Source organism: Aptenodytes forsteri, unplaced genomic scaffold, assembly GCF_000699145.1.
Source record: "Aptenodytes forsteri isolate BGI_AS27 unplaced genomic scaffold, ASM69914v1 Scaffold225, whole genome shotgun sequence".
NCBI lineage: Eukaryota > Metazoa > Chordata > Aves > Sphenisciformes > Spheniscidae > Aptenodytes > Aptenodytes forsteri.
Genome location: NW_008795024.1, coordinates 391,636 through 414,493, shown reverse-complemented (window position 1 = coordinate 414,493; position 22,858 = coordinate 391,636). Strand labels below are relative to the sequence as shown.

At 36.6% G+C, this 22,858-nt stretch overlaps 1 protein-coding gene across 1 annotated transcript in view; it reads right to left on the bottom strand.

The window, feature by feature from the left end:
* The window catches only part of KLHL4 (kelch like family member 4), a 49,254-nt gene extending 30,811 nt beyond the window's left edge, over positions 1–18,443 (bottom strand). Inside the window, exon 1 of the mRNA XM_009275818.1 lies at positions 18,022–18,443. Within this exon, the coding sequence (XP_009274093.1) occupies positions 18,022–18,443 (422 nt within the window). The remainder of the gene's footprint in view (positions 1–18,021) is intronic.
* Between the last annotated feature and the right edge of the window lie 4,415 nt (positions 18,444–22,858).

The window sequence follows — 22,858 nt, the reverse complement described above, 5'->3', positions numbered from 1 at the left end:
GACTCGATGATCTTAGATGTCTTTTCCAGCCTTAATGATTCTACGATTCTATGATAGGTTGGGAAAGGCCATGAAGCAAGTCCTATCGGCCTCTGTGGCTTTCCATGCAGTGCCCCACACTGCCTTCCCAAAAGGGCTCAGGGTGGTAGTGCAGCTCCACTGGGAGTAAAATCCACAGCTCTGAGATAGATGCCCAAAGTGCAATATTCATAGGCTGAACAAAGAGGTTTCTAATGAGCTGGTTTAAATTGTTGAAGTCACCAAAAGGACTGTAGGAGCAAAAATCAGCAAATTTTCCTTCTGAAATTTGATGGCCATTGGATTACGCAGTATAACTAGGGACTTTATCACAGTGACCTGTCAGTGTTAAAATTTGTAATATAGTAGGAGTTTTCAATTGACATAATGATTCTCTTCCTGATTCAGACTAATCTGAATAGGAAACTTTACTATAAACATTATAACGGCATGACTTAAGAACACTTACTTCCATAACATGAGATACTTTCTTAAAAATCGGAGCTCTAGCAATATCTAATCAGTTAGGAGAGCACACTGCCTGTACGTCTATGAGTGTTTTACTATGATAGACATATGTCTATACTCAATGATGAAGCGAGTGTCTCAGACAAATCATTTAAATTAACGCCATCTTAAAACACTATTCAAGAATATTATCCTCCAGGAGCATTAACACCATATTCATTTACATTATGTTAGAGAAAAAAATAACTGAAAAATAACTCAGTGAAACATTTCAGGTAAAAAGATAGAAGTATGTATATTACCATCTTAAAATTAACATTTGTTCTGATAATGCCAAACGTAGTGGGGGCTACTTCTCTCAAATATCCATGTGCCTTTTTTCTCGAATCATAAAAAATACTTGAATTCACTTTTTACTCTTTCTGTGCATGTATGTAACAGCTATCATCTTACTATTCACAGATAGAAAGTTTTAAAGTAGACATTTTGAGATTACAGGTAACTGTTGAAAATTAGTTTAGAATTAATCAGATGTAAAGCCTGCATGACATTCCTTTATAACTACCTTGATAACTACACAAAGTTAAGCAGGTGCCATATAAGGATAAGGAAATTACAAAAACTGAATTACAAAACATGACTCTTGCTCTATAACTATGGTTCATCAGTAATAAAATCAATTTCCATACACTAATATCAATAGATGTTTTTGAACTAACTTACAAGTTTGATTAGAAAATACTACGTTGAATATTGATGTAGGAAGCAGCAACTTCATAGAAACTGAACACGTTAGCCATGATGTTGTTTATACCAGTGATGATTAGGACCTGTAGTTATTATTTATTATAGCGACCAAAAGCCTATCCTTTTCTCTGAACCAGCATGCTTAACCACTAATGCGCCGATTCAACCATTTCCTGCAGAAGAAGGAAGTATTTCCCTGCATGGCAATACTGTATGTCTGGTACGGTAAATATTGTTGTATAACTCATTTTTAAACAAAATTATATTTTGATTAACATTCATTTTTCCTAAGACAAACAAGAAAATCAATGCTGAGTCCTTGTACTTTGAAATTTACCATGCAGGACGTGATATAATGTAAACTATGAGGAATACTTCGTTGCCTTGATTAACACAGACTCCAACAGTACAAGAAGCATTCTGCAGTCGTCACTGCAATGCACGATTTCTAATCCAATGTTTATGTTACGTGATTATGTTGGAGGGAAATCAAAAGTCATGAAGGAGAAATTCAGTGAGACTGACTACTTCTTGCTCAACTTTCTTGTAGCTAGTGATAACATTGTTAGATAATTTAATAACATCTTTCTAAAGAACAAAAAATGATGTGACCAGAAGGCATGATATAGCACTATCTCAAGCTGTCAAAATGTACAAAATGAAAAGTAATGACTAAATGCTGGACAGGAGCTTGTGGCATTTTTATTTAGAGGACACAAAAAAAAAATACAAGCCAATGGCAAAAAAAAATTGTTTTAAATCCAAGCATGACTATTGCCAGATGAAACTAATTAAGTCCATGTTTCTTACTTCATTAAGCACCTTTCAGAAAGACTCCTGATGGGAGAGATTGTGGGGAAGATGACCTGCTTTATGCTATCCCTTTTCACTGTTGTTGGCAAAAGTGGAACAAAGGGGAGCATGGGAGATACAAGTGTAAGAAAAAAAGAACATGAAGTGGTTCCGCCTCCAGTGAACAGAATTTTGAAAAGCCAGAGAGTAACAGTCTCAACAGCAACTATCCTTGCCCCTATCGTTCTGAGTCTTGCAGCTAATCAGATACGGATACTGCTGTGAGGGTTTTTTAAGACATCTTGATTTATGAAAACTCAAACCACTACCACAATACCTTAATATATGCTTCTCGCTTCTTTTTTGTACTTCATCAAAGGCAAAGGGACTCTATTCTTGTGCTTGCCATGACCATTTCAATTTTTGCATCTTTTTCTTTTCTACTTTTATCTGTTTAGATTCTAACTAAGGAATAGTAAGACATGTTTCACCTAAATGGGAAAACGTGATAATCCCCACTTCAGCTGAAGGCACCACTTTAAATTTTACTTCACTTTACGTGACATTTCTCCAGTAATGTAAAATTCTATGGGCCTGTTCCAAAATATCTCCTCACCTGATTCAGCTGATCTGCTGGATACCTCATTCAAGGCTAAACACTACTGCAATGGAAAAAAATGTCTGATTCCTAACCTATTTAGCCAGCGTGCCCTGTTAAACAGGTGTGCTGTAAGAGTATTTAACAGATCTGTCTCAAAGCTACTGCTGATTTTTCTCTCTCTCCAAATTAGGGGGAAAGGGAGTGTTTATTACTCTCTTAATCTATAGCTCAGGGTTAACAGAGGATACAACAAGGAAGTGATTAAAACCAAAATCACCTACTTATTTAGTTAGGCTCTTCTTACTGCTGACCTGAGGTTGTTTCACATTGGGATCCTCAGACTTTTTGGTTTTGTACTTTTCCTTTTAGCTTATCATAATTACAGATTTGTTAGAAAAGAGTGAGAGGGAATGTGTGTAAAGGTATGGCCAGCCTCACAGATAGAAAGCACGCTTGGGAGGTAGACTGAAGTTTTCTATTCTATAAGGTTTTGTTACCTACGTAATTTTATCTATGGTCAATTCCTCCTTCTTCTTAACTGTGTAATTATACCCTGAGAGTGTTTCCCTCTGTTATAGCCAAGTATTTCTATGTGTTCATAGGTACAGATATCCTGATACCAAAGTATTCTCCAGCTAGTTCTTATCTTCTGGTTTTCTGTGTCAGAAAACATAACTCAAACCTAGGTCTAAAAAGATATTCATATAACTTAGCCTGCTGTATTCATATCTGGCTCAATTGAGTGGATTTGCTTTGAAGTCAGTACAATAAAAACAACATACACTGAATACCCTCCCTCATAGGCTGGAAGGAATTGTAAATGTTATAAATTACGTAGACCATTGTGCTTTATCTCCTGCTCTGATCCTTGGTCACTGACTTTCATTTTTATAACATCTGAGAAATATCTTAGTATTCATTCGTATATGCATTTTTGCTAATGTCAGAAATTAATGTCCACTGAACATCTAGTATGCCTCCTCAGAAAAGTAGGTTTTTGAGACAACAACTTACAATAATTGCTTATTGAGGAAACCTCTATTCCTGAGTCCATAGCATCTTTGTAAGATAGACAGAGAATTGTCTTTACAACCTTTACAGATAGGCTATTAGGTCTACTTTTATTTGACAGTATCAAGTATATTTAACACTGTTTCTGACAACATGTCTTAAGAAAACCTGTACTCATGATGCCATTGGTGACCGCATTTATCCCGGCAGATAACAGTGATAACTGCTCCAACAAGCCAGGGTCTGTGTCAACGTCAGTAATTGAATTGGAATAAAAACATGAAATCTAAATAAAAGTAGTATATGAAATCAAAAGAAAAATAAAGAAAGGATGAAAAGTACAAGTGGAACTGATATGAACTGAGGAAAATATTGTTTATTGTATTATTAGGACATATTTTTTCCTCGAGTGCCTGTACTATTCACTATTCTAGGTTGGAGGGAGGCAAAATTGCATTATAATGTGAGCTTACAAAAAATAGAGCAATTTTATCACGTTTATTCAATAAAATATGTATTACAACTTTTGCTGAGGTTGTAATATAACAATAACTAAATGAAGCATGTGATAATATGCTATCATAGCTAATCTTGATAGAAAAAGCAAATCTTTGCTTAGGTTTGTTTTCTGCCACCTGAAGAAGGAATTGATTATTTAAGTTGCTTGCAATCTGTATTGTTTCAGTGCAAATATGCTACAAGATATGCCTTAAGACTATTCACCAGGTCATGTAGTCTCCATCCTTAGAGCTGCTTTGAGCAGGGATTGGGCTAGAGACCTCCTGAGATCCCTTCCAACCCAAATTATCCTGTGATCTTATGATCCCATGACGCCTGGTAATTTGAAAAACTGGAAAGAGGTAATAATATACTTAATGAGGATTTCAGCTGGAGGGTAAAAAAGCTTTAAGTAGATTAGTGTAAACACTTATCTGTTACCATCTAAATGTTTTAAGCTCATCCCGAAAGCATTGATTCTCCCCTCTCTGGAAATTATTATGATCTAGCTTCTCTTTTGGGAAGTTGCTCAGTTTCTCACACAGTTTTCTCTCATGACTGTAGAAAACTGTTATTTGTTGTTCAATCTTTGTGCACTATCACAACATACATTCTACTGTGTTCCTACTGACCATGTTTCCACCAGTGAGAAGATCAAATGAGAGCTAATCAAATGTTTTAAGGGTAGGTCAACCTTTCCTGCTCACCTTTTGCTAGAGACTGTCTGCTGAACACCTCTTTATTGAATAAAATTTATGTTCCCTCCAAATTCAATGTGAAATATTGATGTATTAAATTGAACAGGCAAAGCTGAAACTATGTTTATGTTGCTCCTGGGTCAGGACCTTTTTCTGATGGGGTCTTACCTTTCTATCTTGCCATAAGTGTACAGATCACCTTAATATATTGCAAGTCTTTCCTCCGAGTAATCTACATTAGAAATTGGTCTTGCATTTGAGAGACAGTATTTGGGGTATAGGAAAACCAAAAAGACTTCAGCAACAGTTTATAGAATAAAAAAGTAACAGATGAGAAAGTTAGGAGTCTAGAAACTAGAAATTTCACATTTCAGCTATGTTATTCTCCAAAATTATTTCAAAACATGGTTATGCTTGAAAGCTACTTATTAGAAAAGGTAAAAATGCGTGGTTTTTACCATCAATTGATTTATGAGATGTGACAGCAGTAGCCAGTAAGAGTGAAATAACAGCCTTTCCACTTAATGGCTTGACATATGGGGAACAACAAAGGATGTTTTAGGAACTGTAGAGACTTAAAAGAAAACAACTTGTGAAAATTCAAAGATGAGGTATCAACTTGATGTATTGTTTAAAATATATAAGGAAATCATTCCAGATTCCAGACGAAGAATAAAAGCTCAGTAGCTTGCTAGTAAACATATCAGAGCTTTACTGCTCTACTGAACAGGCTAAACTGTCCTTCCAGTCCTGGCTTTGTCCTTTTACTAACTGTGTTAAGTTCAGGTTTGGATTCACTGTAACAGTAAGTGAAAAAGTATAAGGAAACTTTAAACAGCTAACTAGTAATTGAGCCACATATTGAATGAGGAAGTAAGAGGCACATATGAGCTCTGCTGCTTTGTGGCATCCCATGGGAGCTTCATGCTAAGCAACTTTATTGGCGTATTGTAACACCAAGCCACTCTAAATTTCTATTATAGATGAATTTGGAATCCTTTAAGTGAATGAAAAAAACAAATTAAGACAAAAAATTACTCCTGACTTACAGTCTTGTTCCTTTCCGTGCTTTTCTCACTGCTTCATTGTGTTCTGATTGAGTAGACTGGCTCCTGCATGATCACGATGCTGTAACTTCCCAGGAAGCTGTCTTCGACTGCTTGTAAATCCACTATGACAAGATATATCAAGAGACTGAGCTGGCTGTACTGCTGGATGATTTTACTAGGTCAAGCATCTCAGACAGAAAGATCAAAAGTCCATCCTAAGCCACCGTACTAGCACATAGAAGAGGGGGGTTGGGAGGGTGTAGGTAATGGCACAGGAGGGAATTTATGGCTTTATATGTAGTTTTCTGTAAACTGAATGACCAGCCGGATAGACCGGAGGCAATCTTCTGTGAATGTCCTCTGTGAGACGGTCATGAAACTCATGACTCAGAACAAGCGTTTTAATCTTTAAATGCTTTTTACAAAGTATTGTTCTAAAAGATATTTATGTATGTTTGTTTTAAGAGTCTTGATATAATCGTAGTTCAGTGTTTACATATGTTTTGAATTACACTTCATGAGCCAGAAAAGAAGCACAAAATTCTCCAGTGTATTGGAAAAAATAGAGAACTTTCTGCAGAAAGCTGTAGTTGTGATGTCCAAAATAACTGATGCTTTTCATTACTCCAATTAAATTACTTTGTAGCAAGAATAACTTCTGCTTCTTTCCTACCTAGCCTAAACCTATTTTGGTAGTGCTGAGACCCTACAAATCTTTAACCCGCTATCTCTTTCTTTTTCTTACATTACCCTCTGATATGTAAATAACAGTATGGTTCACAAATAGGCTATACTGACAAGTTTGGGTTCTACAGTTATTAATGTTTGGTTAGATCAGTATATATCCATTATAAACATAATTTCAAACTGTAGAACACCGTATTTTTTGTTCAGAGTATATATTTATTCTCTTCTTCATCGGCAAGTATCTGTTTGGTTTACTGAATAAACGAAAGTCAAGTGCATTTAATAGCACATTATGGGATGCCTTCAATAGCACATCCATAGACGGGCTTAATTTTTAGCTTTCTAAAAAATGTTTTCTTAAAAAAACATTTTCTGTTGGCTGTTTTTAATTTTGTTGAGGAGGGTTCAAACTACAAATCATTGTTAAATTGTAAGTAAAACTTCAAGGCCTTAGAATTTTAGTACTCAAAATACTGGTTCCTGGCATACCATATGGTCCAATAACAAAAGGCTCAAAAGCTGCTTCCTGAGCTTGCAGCATACTCATAAGACTAGTTATACACCGATTATGTGACTGCATGTACCCATGTCTCCAAAATGTGATTCTGCATGTATTTGCAGGTCCATCCTGCACAGGGGTTACAATTCACATAGCTGAATTCATTTCTTTTAATGCAGTTTTGAAGTACCTTGCTTGGATAGACAGTGAGAATGCACTCTCTTTGTAGTGGGATCCAAGAGCGCACCAAGAGGGGATAACGGTATACGGTAACAATATGCCATTCCCCAAATTATAAACAAGGTCTCTTATAACTGAGAGACTGAAATAGTGCAAAATTTGAAAAAGTAATTATTTTTCAATAATTCAGATCCTATGTTTTGTAAATTTATGGAGCTGTTGCTCTCTGAAAAAGAAAAGACAAGGCAGCACACATTTTCATGCTCAGTGGCCTGCTCAGGGTCCGAGCCCTCCTGCCTGCTCAACAGAGAGGCAGATGTGTCTCTGATCATGGCAGACTGCAGCTGCCTTCCAGGCTGTCACCGACCTGGGCACTAAAGAGGTAAAGGGAGACTGCAGAACACTGTGGCAGTGAAGCCTGCATGGAGCAGGTTATATGATATGTTTTGGCAAGTCCCATCTTCCCTAGGGTCAAAAGGGTGGGCCAGAAATGGTGTCACCAGAGCTGGTCTTTCTCCTTGCATTTTCACTACGTATATGGCAAAGGCAAATCTTTTGCTCTAAATAGATGACTATCTCAAACATGAACCCACACGGATCAAAACTGAAGGTAATGCTTGAACAAATATCCTCAGTCTGGAAACAGAGGTTTTTAATTACAAAGCTTTTGATTTATCACTGTGGTCATGGCAGAAATGGAAAGAACTAACTTCCACCAAAGACATAGAACATGACTAAGATAAAATTACAGAGATATTTTTGTCTGCATGTGTGTATATGTGCATCTCTATTTCGCCACATTCTGAAGCATTCTGAAATGGTATGACATGGAGTCACAGAGCTTTCCTGAGCATCTGTGCTAAATGAATGCTGCAAAAGAGGTTTCCCTAGCAACACAAACCATATGTAATAGCTTAAAATAGCTTTTCTCCAACTCCTAGGATTTCTTAGTGGTTCGCTCACAATTTCCATTTAAATCAAGTTATATTTGCCCAGTTCAAAAAGGTCCTTCATTTTCTCAACTTCTATTGAAATGAACAGGCTTTGAAAATGCTCATTTCTTGCAAGGTTGCCTCCCTTCCTCTTGACTTCTAATTTATCAGGTAAACTGAAGCATAGCAAATGGTGACAGTGGCTGTCCACTTTATCAAATGTATTCCCTTTGTTTACTGTTCAAAACTTTTTATTATATGTATACTGGTGGTCTCTACTGCTTATTGTAACAGGAAACTTCTAGTTAAAGTAGTAGACGTTGATTTTTGTGGCATTATTGTAATGAGAAGATAAACTGTGCAACTCTATAGTATAATGCATTAATCATAATGTACATGTATTCCACCTTGCATTTTAGTAGCAGTTTGCAGGCAAATTCTCATACTTGAAAACACTGATCAGTTCTTATTGTGTCCCTAGGAAAATAGGTATCAAATGCTATCTTTAACATGAGTAAACTGATACCAAGAGGCTAAGTGGTTTCTCTGAGTTTACATAAGAAGCAAGCAACAAATCTGAGACATAACCCATGGATATTCATTTTCAGATCCTAATGCAATTAGTCATAAAGGCATACATTTAAAAAGTTAGAAGCTGGCTGAGAGAGCTTGAATTTGATTAAATGAAGTGTTAATAGACAGATAAGATATCTAGATTCTTGTCCAAAGATTTTCAAAAGACATGTAGCAAAACTGAAGAAAGAACCAGGTATCAGACATTCCTTTCTTTTCCAATAATGTTTGTTTAGCCTAAATGGGTTTCAGTTGAGAAAACAATGAAGCAAACTTTTAATCATGTACTCTTCATGTGCTGTTTCATTTCTAAATAAGGCAGCCTTGTGCAACTGTAGAACACAGCATGAGAATACAGTGCCTATTTCCTGACAAAACATTTTTAAACTGTAGTCATTTAGATACCATATCATATATTTCAACCTCAAATGAAATAATGGCTACAAGTTAGAGTGTTCCTTTTAATACTTTTTGTTCTCCTTCTTGTTACCTGTGAGCAGCACACAGACTTTTAGTGAAATATCCTGACTTATCGTATAGAATGGAGACAGTTACTAGAATGAAGTGAAAGATGTTTCACGCTAATAATTATTGGATGGGCAGAATTGCTGGAAAGAGCCAGGCTCCAAGGTCTTGTTCTACCTATTTTAATTAGCTTTGAATTGAGTTTTGACTATTAAGCATTTGCTTGGAAAAGGAGGGAAGGGGGTGGACTGGGAGAAGATTTGCTGTCAGAGCTGCGTGGGAAGTTCTCGTGCCATTGTATCTGACGACAGAGTCACTGAGGTGGAGTCTGATTTCACAGAGGAGGAGATTTTGTTATAGCTTTGTTTTAGAGATTACTTTTAAAGTTTATTTCCTATACTTACTTTAAGCTCTTTCTCTGAATCCCGACAGTACTTCAGCTTCATTTTTGTATTCATTCAGCCTTCATACCTACAGGTATGCCATACACAAGCCATATTCTTTATCTTATCACCTGATATAGTCATTCTTTAAATATAGTATCGTTATTTCATTCTAGCAGAATAAAAGGAGCTAAACTAAATTGGTATATATTAGGCTAACTTAGCTGTTTCACTATAACAAACAAATCCCTTTATTTCTTTAAATGTGAAAGATTTTAGTAATGTTCCTCATTACAGTATTTCAAATAGTTCAAAGTAAACAATTCAGACACAAAACAATGGTGAAAATAAATTGTCCATTTCTTTCAGACCTCTGTCTAGCTGTAACTTTCAAATCAAGCAAACTCTCTCCCCCTTTTCCAAGAATGCTTCAACAACCGTATGATTTCCTGCTGATTTTACAATTGCGTATGTTCAGTATGTCTGTAAAAACTCCTCTGCATTGGTCGCACGTGTTTAATCATCTCCTTAACTTTTTCTAGAGACATTAAGAAGTGATTTTAAGAACAATAATAACTTTTTTAAAAAGTAATTTAACAGCTATCTTTGCTGAGAGCAAGCTGTATGGAGTGGAAATGAGAAGATAATTGAATCATAAAGAAATTGTTTTGAAAGGAATAGAATTGTCCTAGTTTCTTATATTACTATTAAATAGGTTTTTTTCCCCTTGCCTGTAATAATCCATCTTTGAAAGCTATGCATGTTAAATGTAAGCCTGTAAAATATTGTGTGTTTTTAATAAGTCATATTATTTCTCATTATAGCCTTCTTGGTGAGGGGTGGGGGGACGGGGTTAGACTTGATGACATCCAGAGGTCCTTTTCAGCTTAAATTATTCTATGATTCTACTTATGTAGCTATGAAAAAAAATCTTTTCAATAAATATCCACTCCTTCCACAGGCTAAATATAAAATTAATTTCAAAATACAAACCTACTTCATCCTTTATTTTTAATAACTGTTTCAAGCCACTTTAATTTCACATACTTTTGCCTTTTCAAGTTCCTCATAAGATGTCATAATAGAAGGAGAAAGTAGGAATAAAATCTGCTGAGGATGCCTTTGAGACATATTGATTCTAATTTCTGTACCAAGAGCTCTTGTATGAGGCAACAGCATTTGTTTAGTCAGAATGACTTCACTGGTCACTGTTCGTTACATTCGCACGTTGCCTAAAAAGGCCTATCCCTCCTTGTGAATTATCGACTTCTGGGCAAAAGGTAATTCTCGTCTTAGATTTTAATCCTGCATCAGATGCCACTTACTATAACTTCACAAATTTTCTACACTTAGCTAACAGTAGATATCAAAGGAAATTTTTCTCGGTTACTCTCACCTATCTTTTTTCAACCAGTTGTGAGTGAATTTCAGCAAAATGCTATTAAAATTCAGCTTAATGTCACTAATTATCTCATGTGCTACGTGTTCCTTTGTTCAGTTCATAAGTAAAACTAAAGTAATCTCTGGCACTAGCAGATGCAGCATCTCAATGATGCCAATGGGGTGTCCATCAACCATCATTGCCTGGAATGTCACCCTCGCTCCCCTGCTGCAAACTGCTTTTCCACTGCGCTAAAGCATTGAAAGGCCACATGAGCTGTTCAAGCATCACTTCTGAGAGGACATCAGCTACATCATCTTAAGTAACCCATTTCAAATGTCTCCAGTTTCAAATTCATATTTTGACCTTTAGTTAAAGGTCATCTTTAGAAGACAATTAGTTTTTGCTTGTCCCTGAGATAGCAATGAAGCATTTTGGTCACCCATAGCAGACTGGCATAAAATCATCTTTTTAAAATACACTGTTGAAGTATATATTACATTGTTATAAGTATTAAAGAAACTGCAAAATTCTCCACAAGACAGAAACGTAATTACTTTTCCTAGCTCTTACTTCTTGCCAAATTCTGCAGTGTAAAAATAATATCATTATTATTTCTAAGCACTTAGAAATAAGAGAGAAGGCTAACAGTCAGCAAGAATTTGTCAAGATTCACGTCAAAATAAACTAAAGTCCCTCATTAATAGGTTGTAGTAGAGAACAGAAAAGAAGTAGTTGTCATTTATATCTTGGACACGAGAATGTTATTTGAGACTGTCTCTCATCAGATAGTACTAAGTTCAACCCGAAGTACTGTTTGGAGCAAACCGTTATGGAACGGGTGGGAAACTGGTTTGGAATCATACTTTTAAAGTAATTATCAATGGTTCACTGATAAATAGGAAGCTAAATCAAACTGGCTTCCTAAGGAACTTTCCACTGAAGTTCCACTATGACTTTTTATAAATTTTCTGAATTACTTGGAGGGAGGAGGAAATAAAGAGAAAGCTTTGATAGGAACTTTATTACAATTGAAGATCATGCCAAGCTGAGAAGAGCTGCAAGTATATTGGAGTATAGGTTCAGAATTGAATATTAAATCAGTAAATTGGAAACACTAAATAGGATCAGAACTGAATATTAACTCAGCAAATTGGAGACATTATCTGATAAACATAAGATGGAATTTATTTGTGCAAAATACTATATTTAGGAACAAATAACTGCAAAAATGTACAGATGGTTAGGGAACATGTCTTTGGTACAGGGTCAGAAGTTTCACATGAATCACAAGCCAGGCATGAGCAATAGCACAATGTTGTTGACAAAAAAAACCCCCACCACTAAGCAGGATATTCAAACAGATTTTTAGTCAGAATGACATTCCTGCCCCCTACACTGGAATTGTCAGACTTTAACCAGAACATATCCAGATCTGACCACCGTACTGAAAGTACAGACAGACACGCTGGAGCAAGTCAGGAGAGCAATGAAAATTATCATAGTTGCCTAGCATAGAACTTCTGAAAATAGACTGCAAGAATTGCAGCTCTTTAGACTCACAGCAATTTTCAAACATATAAATGAATGCTGTAAAGAAGAACAGTGTGGAACTAAGAAGAATAAGGGCAAAAATATGCTATCTATATCCATGGGGGAAAGATCAAGGAAATCATGAGCTTAAATTGTACTACAGATAACCAAGGAAGCACCTAAATATAGTTGACCCAACTTTGTCATAGAAGGATTGACATGCCATCTAACTAGATGTCCAGTGTTCTTTATTATGTTTGCAAACCTTTTATTTGTTAAAGTTAAGATTTTTGGAAGCTTTTTTGCAAAATGTTGGAAGTTCAGTGAAAACAAAATTGGAGCAGTAATGTTTTCATTTAAAAATAAAGGCTGCTGCTATATGAGATTAGGAATAATCATTTCTAAACTTTTACCTTAGGCATCAGAGATGGTTCATGAAACTGAATTCTTACTCAGGAGCAGAAAATAGTGTCATGACGTACTACTCCGAATGCAGCACTTTATCATCTTCTCTGCAAAGGATACATCATAGTCCTCCCATTTACTAGATGCATTGTCATTCATTATCAGTCATTCTGGTGAATCAGTGGTAGGACTCTGCTTATTTGGATACCCAGAACTGTACTCTTAATGCAAAAAACCCTCTCAATCTGGTTTGACCAGTGGTTTCATAGAATAATTCATATGTTCCATTTTCACAGGAAAATTATCACCTGTTTTCTTTTTTGGAAATGATCTTTTATATTGAAAAATTAAGCAGACATCATTTCAGTGAGTATCTGTTACAAACTTTAGAGGACATGATGAACTTGTAGCGTAATGGCTCTCCCCAGAAAAGTGCTCAGCAGAAGGAAACATGACAGCATGTGTCCTTGATCTGTGCCACATTAGCTAACCAAAAAAATGGCATCGTATGTGCAAGAAATTGGGGTCAGGCACTGCACGCTGATTTATTCATTTCCACCTGTTCAATATCTTCTGGGATACTGCAACAATTAAAGGGGTATTTTTTTCCTTGTGGTACCTTTATTTCACACTGGAATGTGAGCCAAGGCTGTTATCTGCTACTGGAAATAAAAATAGAACTCCAGGGAAAACCCTCATATAGGGGATAATATCCAAAATAGTCATGTATGTGTATGTGTGTGTATGTGTATATATGTATATGCCAGAGACAGTAAGGGAAATGGTCTGTTAGTTATTTCCATATGGCTGACAAAAAAAAAGAAAAAAGACAATTAGATGAGTTTTCATGTCTTAAGATGAACTATCAAAATAACTGAACATCATAAATAGTCACTGCAGAACATGCATTCCCTCAATTAAGAGGATACTCCTCCCAAATATCTGTTTCCATGTATGTCGGTACCGACTGCTTGGATTATGACATCAAAAGATTCTATTAAAATTAATTAGAAATATATTTTGTCTCATATGTTAAATTAGAAAGCATGTATCTTTAGCAAAACTAGGGTTTGTCAACCAAACTAGAGTTTGTCAGCAATTTTTCAGCCATATAATTAGAAAAAATACGTAAGAGAAAAATGATGAATGGACGCTACATTCATTATTGAAATCTAACTGCCTTTGGGCAACTAGAAAAAAAGGTACACACATACTTTACCAGCACACATGGCCTTCAGTAGTATACTTATAGAATCATAACATATCTCCTAGCAAGCATGCATAAATTGACGTGGCAATGTAGCATAATGTTAATAAATACTAGGCATAGTGCTCATATTGAAAGGTCAATACAGTCACGCCTGTGAGTCCAAACTTTATCAAGGGAAGTAATCAAGGTAATTCAATATCATGGATTCTTCTAATTAGGAGGTACCAGTGCTTTTCAGTTTGTGTGCACAAGTGTGTGTTCATGTGTTGCACACAACAGCAGAGTTTTTGTCGACCGTCAAAAAAAATCTAGCAATCAAATCCTCTGAGTTTTTGCTGATGTCTCTGGACCACTGCCAGATCACTTTCTTTGAAAGAAATGGAACTGCTTCAAGGTCTCCCTGACGGAGGAGCCTGAACCTCAAAAGATTCCAGATAGTTAGAGGAGATCAGAGATGGTCATCAACTACCTAAAGTGCACAAAGGTCCACAACCACGCCTTCCGAACCAGAAGCAATTCACAGTTTGTTTACCTTGCATTCTTTCAGAGCTCACTTAAGCTCCTACTTACTTTAAGCCAAACCTAAAATCTTTGAAGGTTTTTGCTTTTCATTTGCATAGCCATACCCTGCAGGTTTAGCTTCCTAACCAGTAATTATCCCAGTAATACCATAATATTTTATAATGGGAAATACAGTGTACAAATAAACAAAATAACTTGGTATCTATTCAGTTTTTAGCCAGTTCTTCTGTTTTTCACCTGTGAAAAGGTCTCAATCCTCATTCAAGGAGTAGTTTGGTGAGAATCAGACTAGGTCAATGAAAAGTGTATCGTCCACTGTTCAGCTTTTTTCAAAACTATAGATGCAGCTTCCATAAGGATCTTACAACAGGTCAAGGCCCATCATTTTAGATGCTTCTAGAAGACTGTTTGATACCTGCTGAGTACATTCCCGTAGCAACACTGGATAAGACCATCCCCAGGCACGCTGGGAGGCTTCACTTAACCTTGTGCCAATAAGCAATTTATTTATCTGTTATGCACCTAGCATTTATTGGTTGGTCACATCTTAACTGGCTACTGTTACTACAAAACTAATGAGTTTTGGTCACTTAAGCCCTCATTTACTTTGTCTGTCATTTGTCATGGAATATCATTCAGGAACAAGCCTATAGGTCAGAAGGGTTTCTTTAGGTCTTGTGCTATTTAATTTGGGTACAGAAGTACCAAAAAAGATTGAAGAAAGCAGAAACAAGTGTATTGATGATAGTATATTCAAAATGGAACTGTTGTTTGGAACTTTCTTATTTACCTTTCCTCCTCAACAAACAAGCTTTATTTCATCAGACCCCAGGGTGCTATGTCTGTATCACTGAAAGCGTTAAGTCCTGAGGTTTCTAGAAAAAAACATCTCAAGTTTTTCTCAAGAAATTGAGAATATTGTTTTCATGTTTCCAAAGCTTACTGGTAGGAAGCATTAAGCTGCTAGTAGAAATCGCTTTCATAGTCTGCTCAAGATTGAGGCATTGGCCTGATTTTCTATCCTTTTCTACGCTTTTCAATGTCCAAGTGACATGTAGCAGTGTCCTGCTTTAGAGCCCAGCTAAAAATGGGACTTCTACAGGCAGAGGTAAACTCACTAAATTAGAGACAACCACTCTGAAGATACGATTCCTTTTATGGAATAAAAGGCAAATTTGTATGAGATCGTCTTTGGTGTCCTTAGGTATGAATGTGAAAGAGCATATGGCTGCAGTAATTGTATAGTTCATTATGCAGTGGCTCTAACAGTGTAAGAAGATGGACTCAGGGCATCCTGCAAATGCCTGATTTTTCAGACGTGTTAATTACTAGCAGATCCCATTGATTGCAATTGATTGTGGCTATTTGGAATTTCTAAAGAAAAAGGAGGCCCAAAATGCTTTAAAAGGATGATTTCAAAGGTATAAGATGAGGCATTGCTCTGAAGAGATGAAAATATATCCAGCAACTAGATATAGATAGATATAGATATAAGGCTGCTTCTCTTTATTTCTTCTTCTCAGTCTTTCATTTCTACCCAATCAATTAGCATATTAATTCGTGTGTGGCCTGTGCTGGATGCTATAGGGGAAGAGAACAGTGATTTACCTAATGATTTCTGTTGGTACATATTTAAGAAATTGGAGCTATGTTAAGGTATCTTTAATGATCTATTTTATTTTCTTGAAATAAAATCTTAATTATAGAGAAATTTATAGTCATGAGTCACTTTCTAAACAATTTCTTACAAATTCAGCCTTTTAAGGTGTATGTTAAGATTGGTATTAACCTACAACATGCATAAAAAGCTTTCACTGATAACTTTACAGAAAATACATTTATTTGAATATAACAATATTTTATAAGATATATACCTTCCCAAAACTTTTCTAAAAGCTGCAAATTTAAACAGCTCAAGGGAAGAACTTAAATTTGAATGAATATGAAGCCACAAAACTCCATGAGGTCTTAGCAGAAAGTTTATATATAGCTGGAGAACGTGTCACATCTTAATTTAGAAGACAGTGGCTTATTACCTTCCAAGCTGAATAGATTATGCTTTTTTTACCTTCTTCTTTTCCTGATATAGAATCTTATTCTGATTATGCAACGTTCCTTATTTTTCTTCAAATTAAATTGACTTTCTTTCTAAGGTGTGCCTAAAATTACTTACTTTATTTTTTTTCAGGAAATTTGTACTGTCGTTCAAAATGTGATACTAAGAGTATGCTTCTTACACATTACAAACTAGTGCACTAGTAAACATACAGAACTACCACATTCCTACCTCACTGATTTTATTCTGTAATGATTTTATGTAGTCAAAATGACATCTTGGAATACATTTTTCTTCTGTTCAGTCTGCAGATGTTCCCTACACCAGATGTACAACTTGAAAAATAATAACTGCTAAAAAAACACAAACTGTAATCTTTGCTTTTAATGAGAGAAGCTCTAACTCCAAGTAAGATAGATTTGTATTTAAATACAATGTAAGAAACCTAAATTATTCCCAAAGACTGATGGCAATCTCATCAAATGGTGCAAACAATCACATTATAAATGCATAATTTGACACCAAGGTGGGGTAAAATTGTTGCTGGATGAGCTAATAATACTGACAACAATTTTGAAAAAAATCATAAAAAATTGAAAGGCGTGCTTAATCAAATAACTGGCATTAATATTTTGTTCTCTGTATTAACACCTTAAAAATAGCTCTTCCTTTGTGCTTACACCTTTAAGTTCTCATAGCTGTAATGTTTTTTCACCTGACCTTGCAGAAAGTATTTGTCTCAGTATACTAAACAAGCTGTGAAAGTAATGTGATTTCATATAAACCTTTTACAAGAGCAAGTATTGATGCTTCCTTTCCGCTTAGTTCAAGGTTAATTATACTTGTCAAGAAGGCAGTAAAAAAAAGCAGTGAGAAATTTGACAGACCGATGGCAACCACACAGACTGTGCACCTCCAGCAGTTCCCATTTGTCAAAGTTGCACCCATTGATAAAGTCAGAATGAGGACAATATTTCAGAAGGCTCATTTTTTCATTGCACTTAAACATAATAAATCAAGTCAAAAAAATTAATATGCTGTAAACTGTAATAGAGAAAATTGGAAAAACTGGCACATTTTATTTTTATGGAATAGTTATGAAATGATGTATCCTAAGCAACGATCAAAATTTCATGACAATGTTCCTGTTCATTTTTTTAATGTGAATGTGTTCCTATTCATTTGAGTGTGGGTGTGCACATATATAAAGTGAGACTAATGCAGTAAGGAACTCTGGTTAAAAACAAAGACAGTTTTAGGGAATAACTTGGATAGAAGTATGGCTTTCTAAGTGCAGACTTTAAAACTCCTACCTCTCTGCAGATTCATCTGAATTTTCTTCTGTGATCATCTGCAACTCCTGTGTGGTTTTACTTGAATCTTCTTTGACACAGTTTTCCTCTGTGCTTGTTTTGGGAATATCCTCATTTGATCGAAGCTGTTCTATGAGATTTTGTTGATGCCAGGTTTGAATAGATCGGTGGTGCACTGGGGTTGGACCTGGCACGGGTGCCAGTATATTGTGGTGGACAGGACTGTTGTTTTTCTTCAGCCCATTTCTGTCCCGAGAGTGGTTCTTCAACCTGTTCTGAACCGGTGTCCCTCTGTGCTCATATCCTTCCTGCTGATGGCAGCCCCCCGTGCCTGTGGAGCCTTGCGAGGGGTGACTGAACCACCTCCAGCGGAGCCTCAGGATCTGCTTCACATCAAACTCTTTCTTTCCAGATACTGACATTTTTTTCAGGGGGAAGGAAAAAAAAAAGACAAAAGCCTATTCTTTGAGAAAGGAAATGGATTCTTTGTTATCTCTTGTGTTTCAACTCCTCTTCTTAAGAAAAGACAACAAAAGAACAAATACCGGTAGCTCTCTCCCTCTCTCTTCTGATTAATACACTGCAAGCTCTTCAAGCCGATGCTAAGCTGCTGCTAACTGTATAGGTGGGAATCCATACTGACAGGATGATGAGGTCAGACCTTAAACAAGTAAATCAGCTTAGCACAGGAAAGCAGCAACCATAACACTACCCAGCTGCTAGGCTTACACACTCACAGCACTATAGCACAGCTCTCTCATATATAACCTAGCCTCACATGATCCTAAGGGATCCTAAGCTGCAACTTAAGATGCAGGAAAGCACATACAAATAGAGTGACAAGACTTTCTATCTCACGAGGTTTTCCATCAAGCTTGCTAATAAGCAGTGCTGCATTTCACAGAAGATTTATGGAGAATTCTTTTATAGTCCCCTCACACAGATTTTTGGTAACGGTTCACTGTGAAACTATCCTGCGGTTCATGTGTTTCCTTAAGGGGTTTGCATTTGTTTATCTTGCTGTGTAAAATTCCTACAAATGGCCTCAGTGTGGTAGCACTCACCTAGAGGAAAGAGGCAGCGTTTGAATTCATTGTGCAGAACTGTATGTATTTTCTCACCTACAGATAGACTTCTCGATATAATTACAGAGGTATGAGAACAGAGGGAGGGAGCTCGTGAAAATCAGAGATGTGCTCCCTGAATGACTGTATCTGTGGAAAACACACTGTTTCCTGGCTAAGTGCCTGTGTAAACACCCTTTGCCATCCTGCTCTTAATTTCTCACGGCTGGTGAAACGCGTGTGATTTTTTTTTTAGAAAACACCTTTCTTTTGATAGTGTACACTGTAACATGTTTTCAGCAAATTTAATAGATGACATACATTCATTCCCATCCATTCGTTAACAGGCAGGGCTGTGAGAACTGTTCCCTGTGTGTTTTGAAATAATGTACACATTACAATGAACAAAGTATAATGAAAATAATTAAATGGACTGGATTTTTTTCCTTATGTTATATTTTCCACAGTTTGCTCCTGATGATCTATACAACTGTAAGCAGCGTGCAGAAATAAAAAAAGCTGTAACACAGAGTCAGTAAAACAGGATTCAGAACTAAAGGAGGGTATCCCTCTCCAACACATCTTACATCTCCTCTTCAGACCTTCCCATATAAACTTCCTTGTTCTCTGTCTGTGCCGTGATTTTTTCTTCTTTTTTTTCTAAACTCTACCGAGGGGATGTTGAACCTTCAAATACTAAAATCTGCTTTCTTTTCTTTTGTGGCTGCATATAATGCAAACAGGGAAATGTGAAGCAGAGTTTTGAAAAGAAAAAGCAAAATGAGAGGACAGGACTAAGGAATCACCAGCCTTTATGCTGGGCTGTCAAGCTCCTATCCTATTCATGGTATTCAGGCAAATGGTATGCAGTGTCATGGACTGGATGCATGTGAGATAAATTACAGGACAAGTGAAGAACAGTAAACTAGTTGAAAGATATTATACTGTTTAGATTCATACAGGGAAAGAAAAGACTTTGTACAAAAGAAAACCTATGAGAAAGAGTTGGCCATAAAAGGCAGTAAGGAAGAAGTGGAGGAAAGATACTTAACAGACCTAACCAATGCAGGTTTGTTGCTATGTAGAACTGAGGCTGAGCTATTGCAATAAAATGTACGTTAACATGTGATTTTGATAGTAGTGTAAATGCCCATGACAGACAGAACAAGAAAAACGTGGTTGCGGATAAAAACCTTTTCGTATATGAAAAAGTAAACTATATGTGGGAGCTAAAATACAAGCCCCGGCAAGGCTTACTGCAGTGCTTTGGCATAATTGCTCCCATCGCTGACCCCAGTCCTCTGCTACGGGTTACTGTTCTCGCAGCAGTTGTCAGAACTCGCAGGCGGCTTGGCTGCTTCAGTTAAAAGTCACGACTGAACATCCAGCAAAGGCTGGCTTACGCTCAGACACCGGGCTCTGGGTCTCAGCAGCTCTGATGCAAGAACCGTTCTGCTCTGCCACTGTTTTCCCAGCGCTGCGATTTACGTAACAGCAAAGGCTGCCGCATCGTCACGTACAGACATCCCAAACCCGTGCAGCTCCCCTATAAAAGCAATACCCTGTTTAACAATACTTCATTAAGACAAACTCTGTTCTGTAATATTTACTTGAGAACGAAATGAAAGGATTTCTGTGTTAGGATATCAGGCTGTAAGTGTTCTTAAAGGAACATATTTTTTAAAAGACTTCATTTTATGTGTTATAGGAATGGATACAAACTAGAAAACTTGTCCAACTTCTAAGAAGTTGGACAATATTTAGAAGAAGGTGTATAAAGGCCTGTTTGTGAGTTTAATAGGGGGTTTCAATTTAAGCTTGTTGAGAAAATAAGCTAATAAAGAAGCTGCTCCCAAACTTCAGGGATTTAAAAGAATTTATAGGGAGTGAATGGATAAATGAAAATGCTGGCCATTGAGTAAGAGAGATTATTATATGTCCAGAAGTCAGTGTGAGACGTTTTCACACTTTAATGACGACCTTTTATAACAATCTGAAATTTTCTGGAGACACAACTGTTTCAAGTATTTTTTCTTGCATTGTAACTGTATAATATTTAATTTAATGTTTCTTAACTTTTCAACTTCAGCCTACACACCTATGGATGTTATTCTTTTCAATTTCATAAAAGTAATGAGACTTAGTGGTATCTATGTATATGCCTCAGGATTGCCTACATGGCAATCTGAGATCTGTTTTAAGGAGGGAGTCGATATACCAAGTTAATAAAATAATTTATGATAAAATCTTGTAGAGGTTGACAGAGAACATAGTTTCTCTCTACTGCCTTAATCAGGTCATTGAGCTTTCTCAGCAGCTCTGTCAGTTCCTCTTAGCAACAACTCTGATACTCTTAATCATAGTTTTTCACCATGTCACAAAGCTTCTGTTGGTTGCCTGTCCTTAAATCCCTTTTGCAGAAGTCACCCTTTCTTCCAAGATATCATCAAAAGCATATTCCTTGAATTTTACTTGAGAATGTACAAACAGTACTTCTGTTTGTGAATTACTCTGTTCCCTACTAACTCAGTACGTGTTTTGGCAGATGTAAAGTGTATCTAGCTAAAATTAAAATAGTAAAACTGGACATTTGCTGAAGAGACTGTCTTGCTCAAAAAGTCAGCATGAGTCAGCACAGAATATGTTTCAGGTAGGGCATAAGTAGATTATTTTCCACACAGCTTGTTACCATTCTGGCTAAAATTTCAGTGTGCTGTACTAAGACAGTATAAGCGATTTGATAATCCAAAACTTCAGGTCTGAAATGATTAGAAGCAGGTATGTGGTATAAAGCTGCACCATGTTTATACATATATATGCCACATACCTGCCTTTAATCATTTGGATCCATCTTCTGGCGAGAAAACTAAGTTCCCCTGAAACTGAATACAATGTGAGTGTTTACTTCTTGATGATTTCTTTATAAATCTCTAACATATTTTTTAGGTGTATCTCTGACTGGGTTCAAACTTCTAAATGTGAAAAGATATAAGATTTTTCTGTTATTACTATTTCTAATTTAATATGTTTGGTCTCATTTAGATAAATATCCGCCATAACAGCATTATTTTTTCCCCTCACAGTTGGAAATCTCCAAAGAACAGGATTTTCTAGGGCTACGGCAAGTCTAGCCAGGGCCACCAAGAGGGTCAGGCAGCTGGAACATATGATGGATGAGGGGAGGCTGCTAGAATATGATTTGTTCAACCTTATGAAGAAAAGGCTCAGGGGCATCTTATCGCTGCCTTCAGGTACCTGATGGGAGAGTACAGAGAAGACAGAGCCAGGCTATTTTAGAGGTGCCCAGTGATAGGACTAGAGGCAACAGGCACATATTGGTACATTGGAAAATCTGATTAGATATAAGAAAAACTTTCTACCCATGAGGGTGATCAAGGAGGTGGGAAGGGGTTGCCAAGAGAGGCTGTGGCATCTCCTTCCTCAGAGAAAGTGAGATGCCAAATGGACTTGGTCCTGTGTAACTGCTCTAACTGGACTTGTTTTGAGCAGGTGGTCAGACTAGATGAGCTCCAGAGGTCCCTTCCAACCTGTTATTCTGTGACTGTGGACATGCCAGGGAGTGTTTGAGATGTTTATCTAATGGCTACAGTAGAGCCAAGTAAAACTAATGTGGTTGTCAGTTATGAAAGAGAGATACATTTCTAGCAATCTCAACTCCAGTTTGGTAGCGAAACAGCTAAGTACCACCTGCAGTTGTGGAGGATTTCTAACTGTTCATCCCGTAGGAGGCTTGCTAGTAGTTTGAGGAAAAA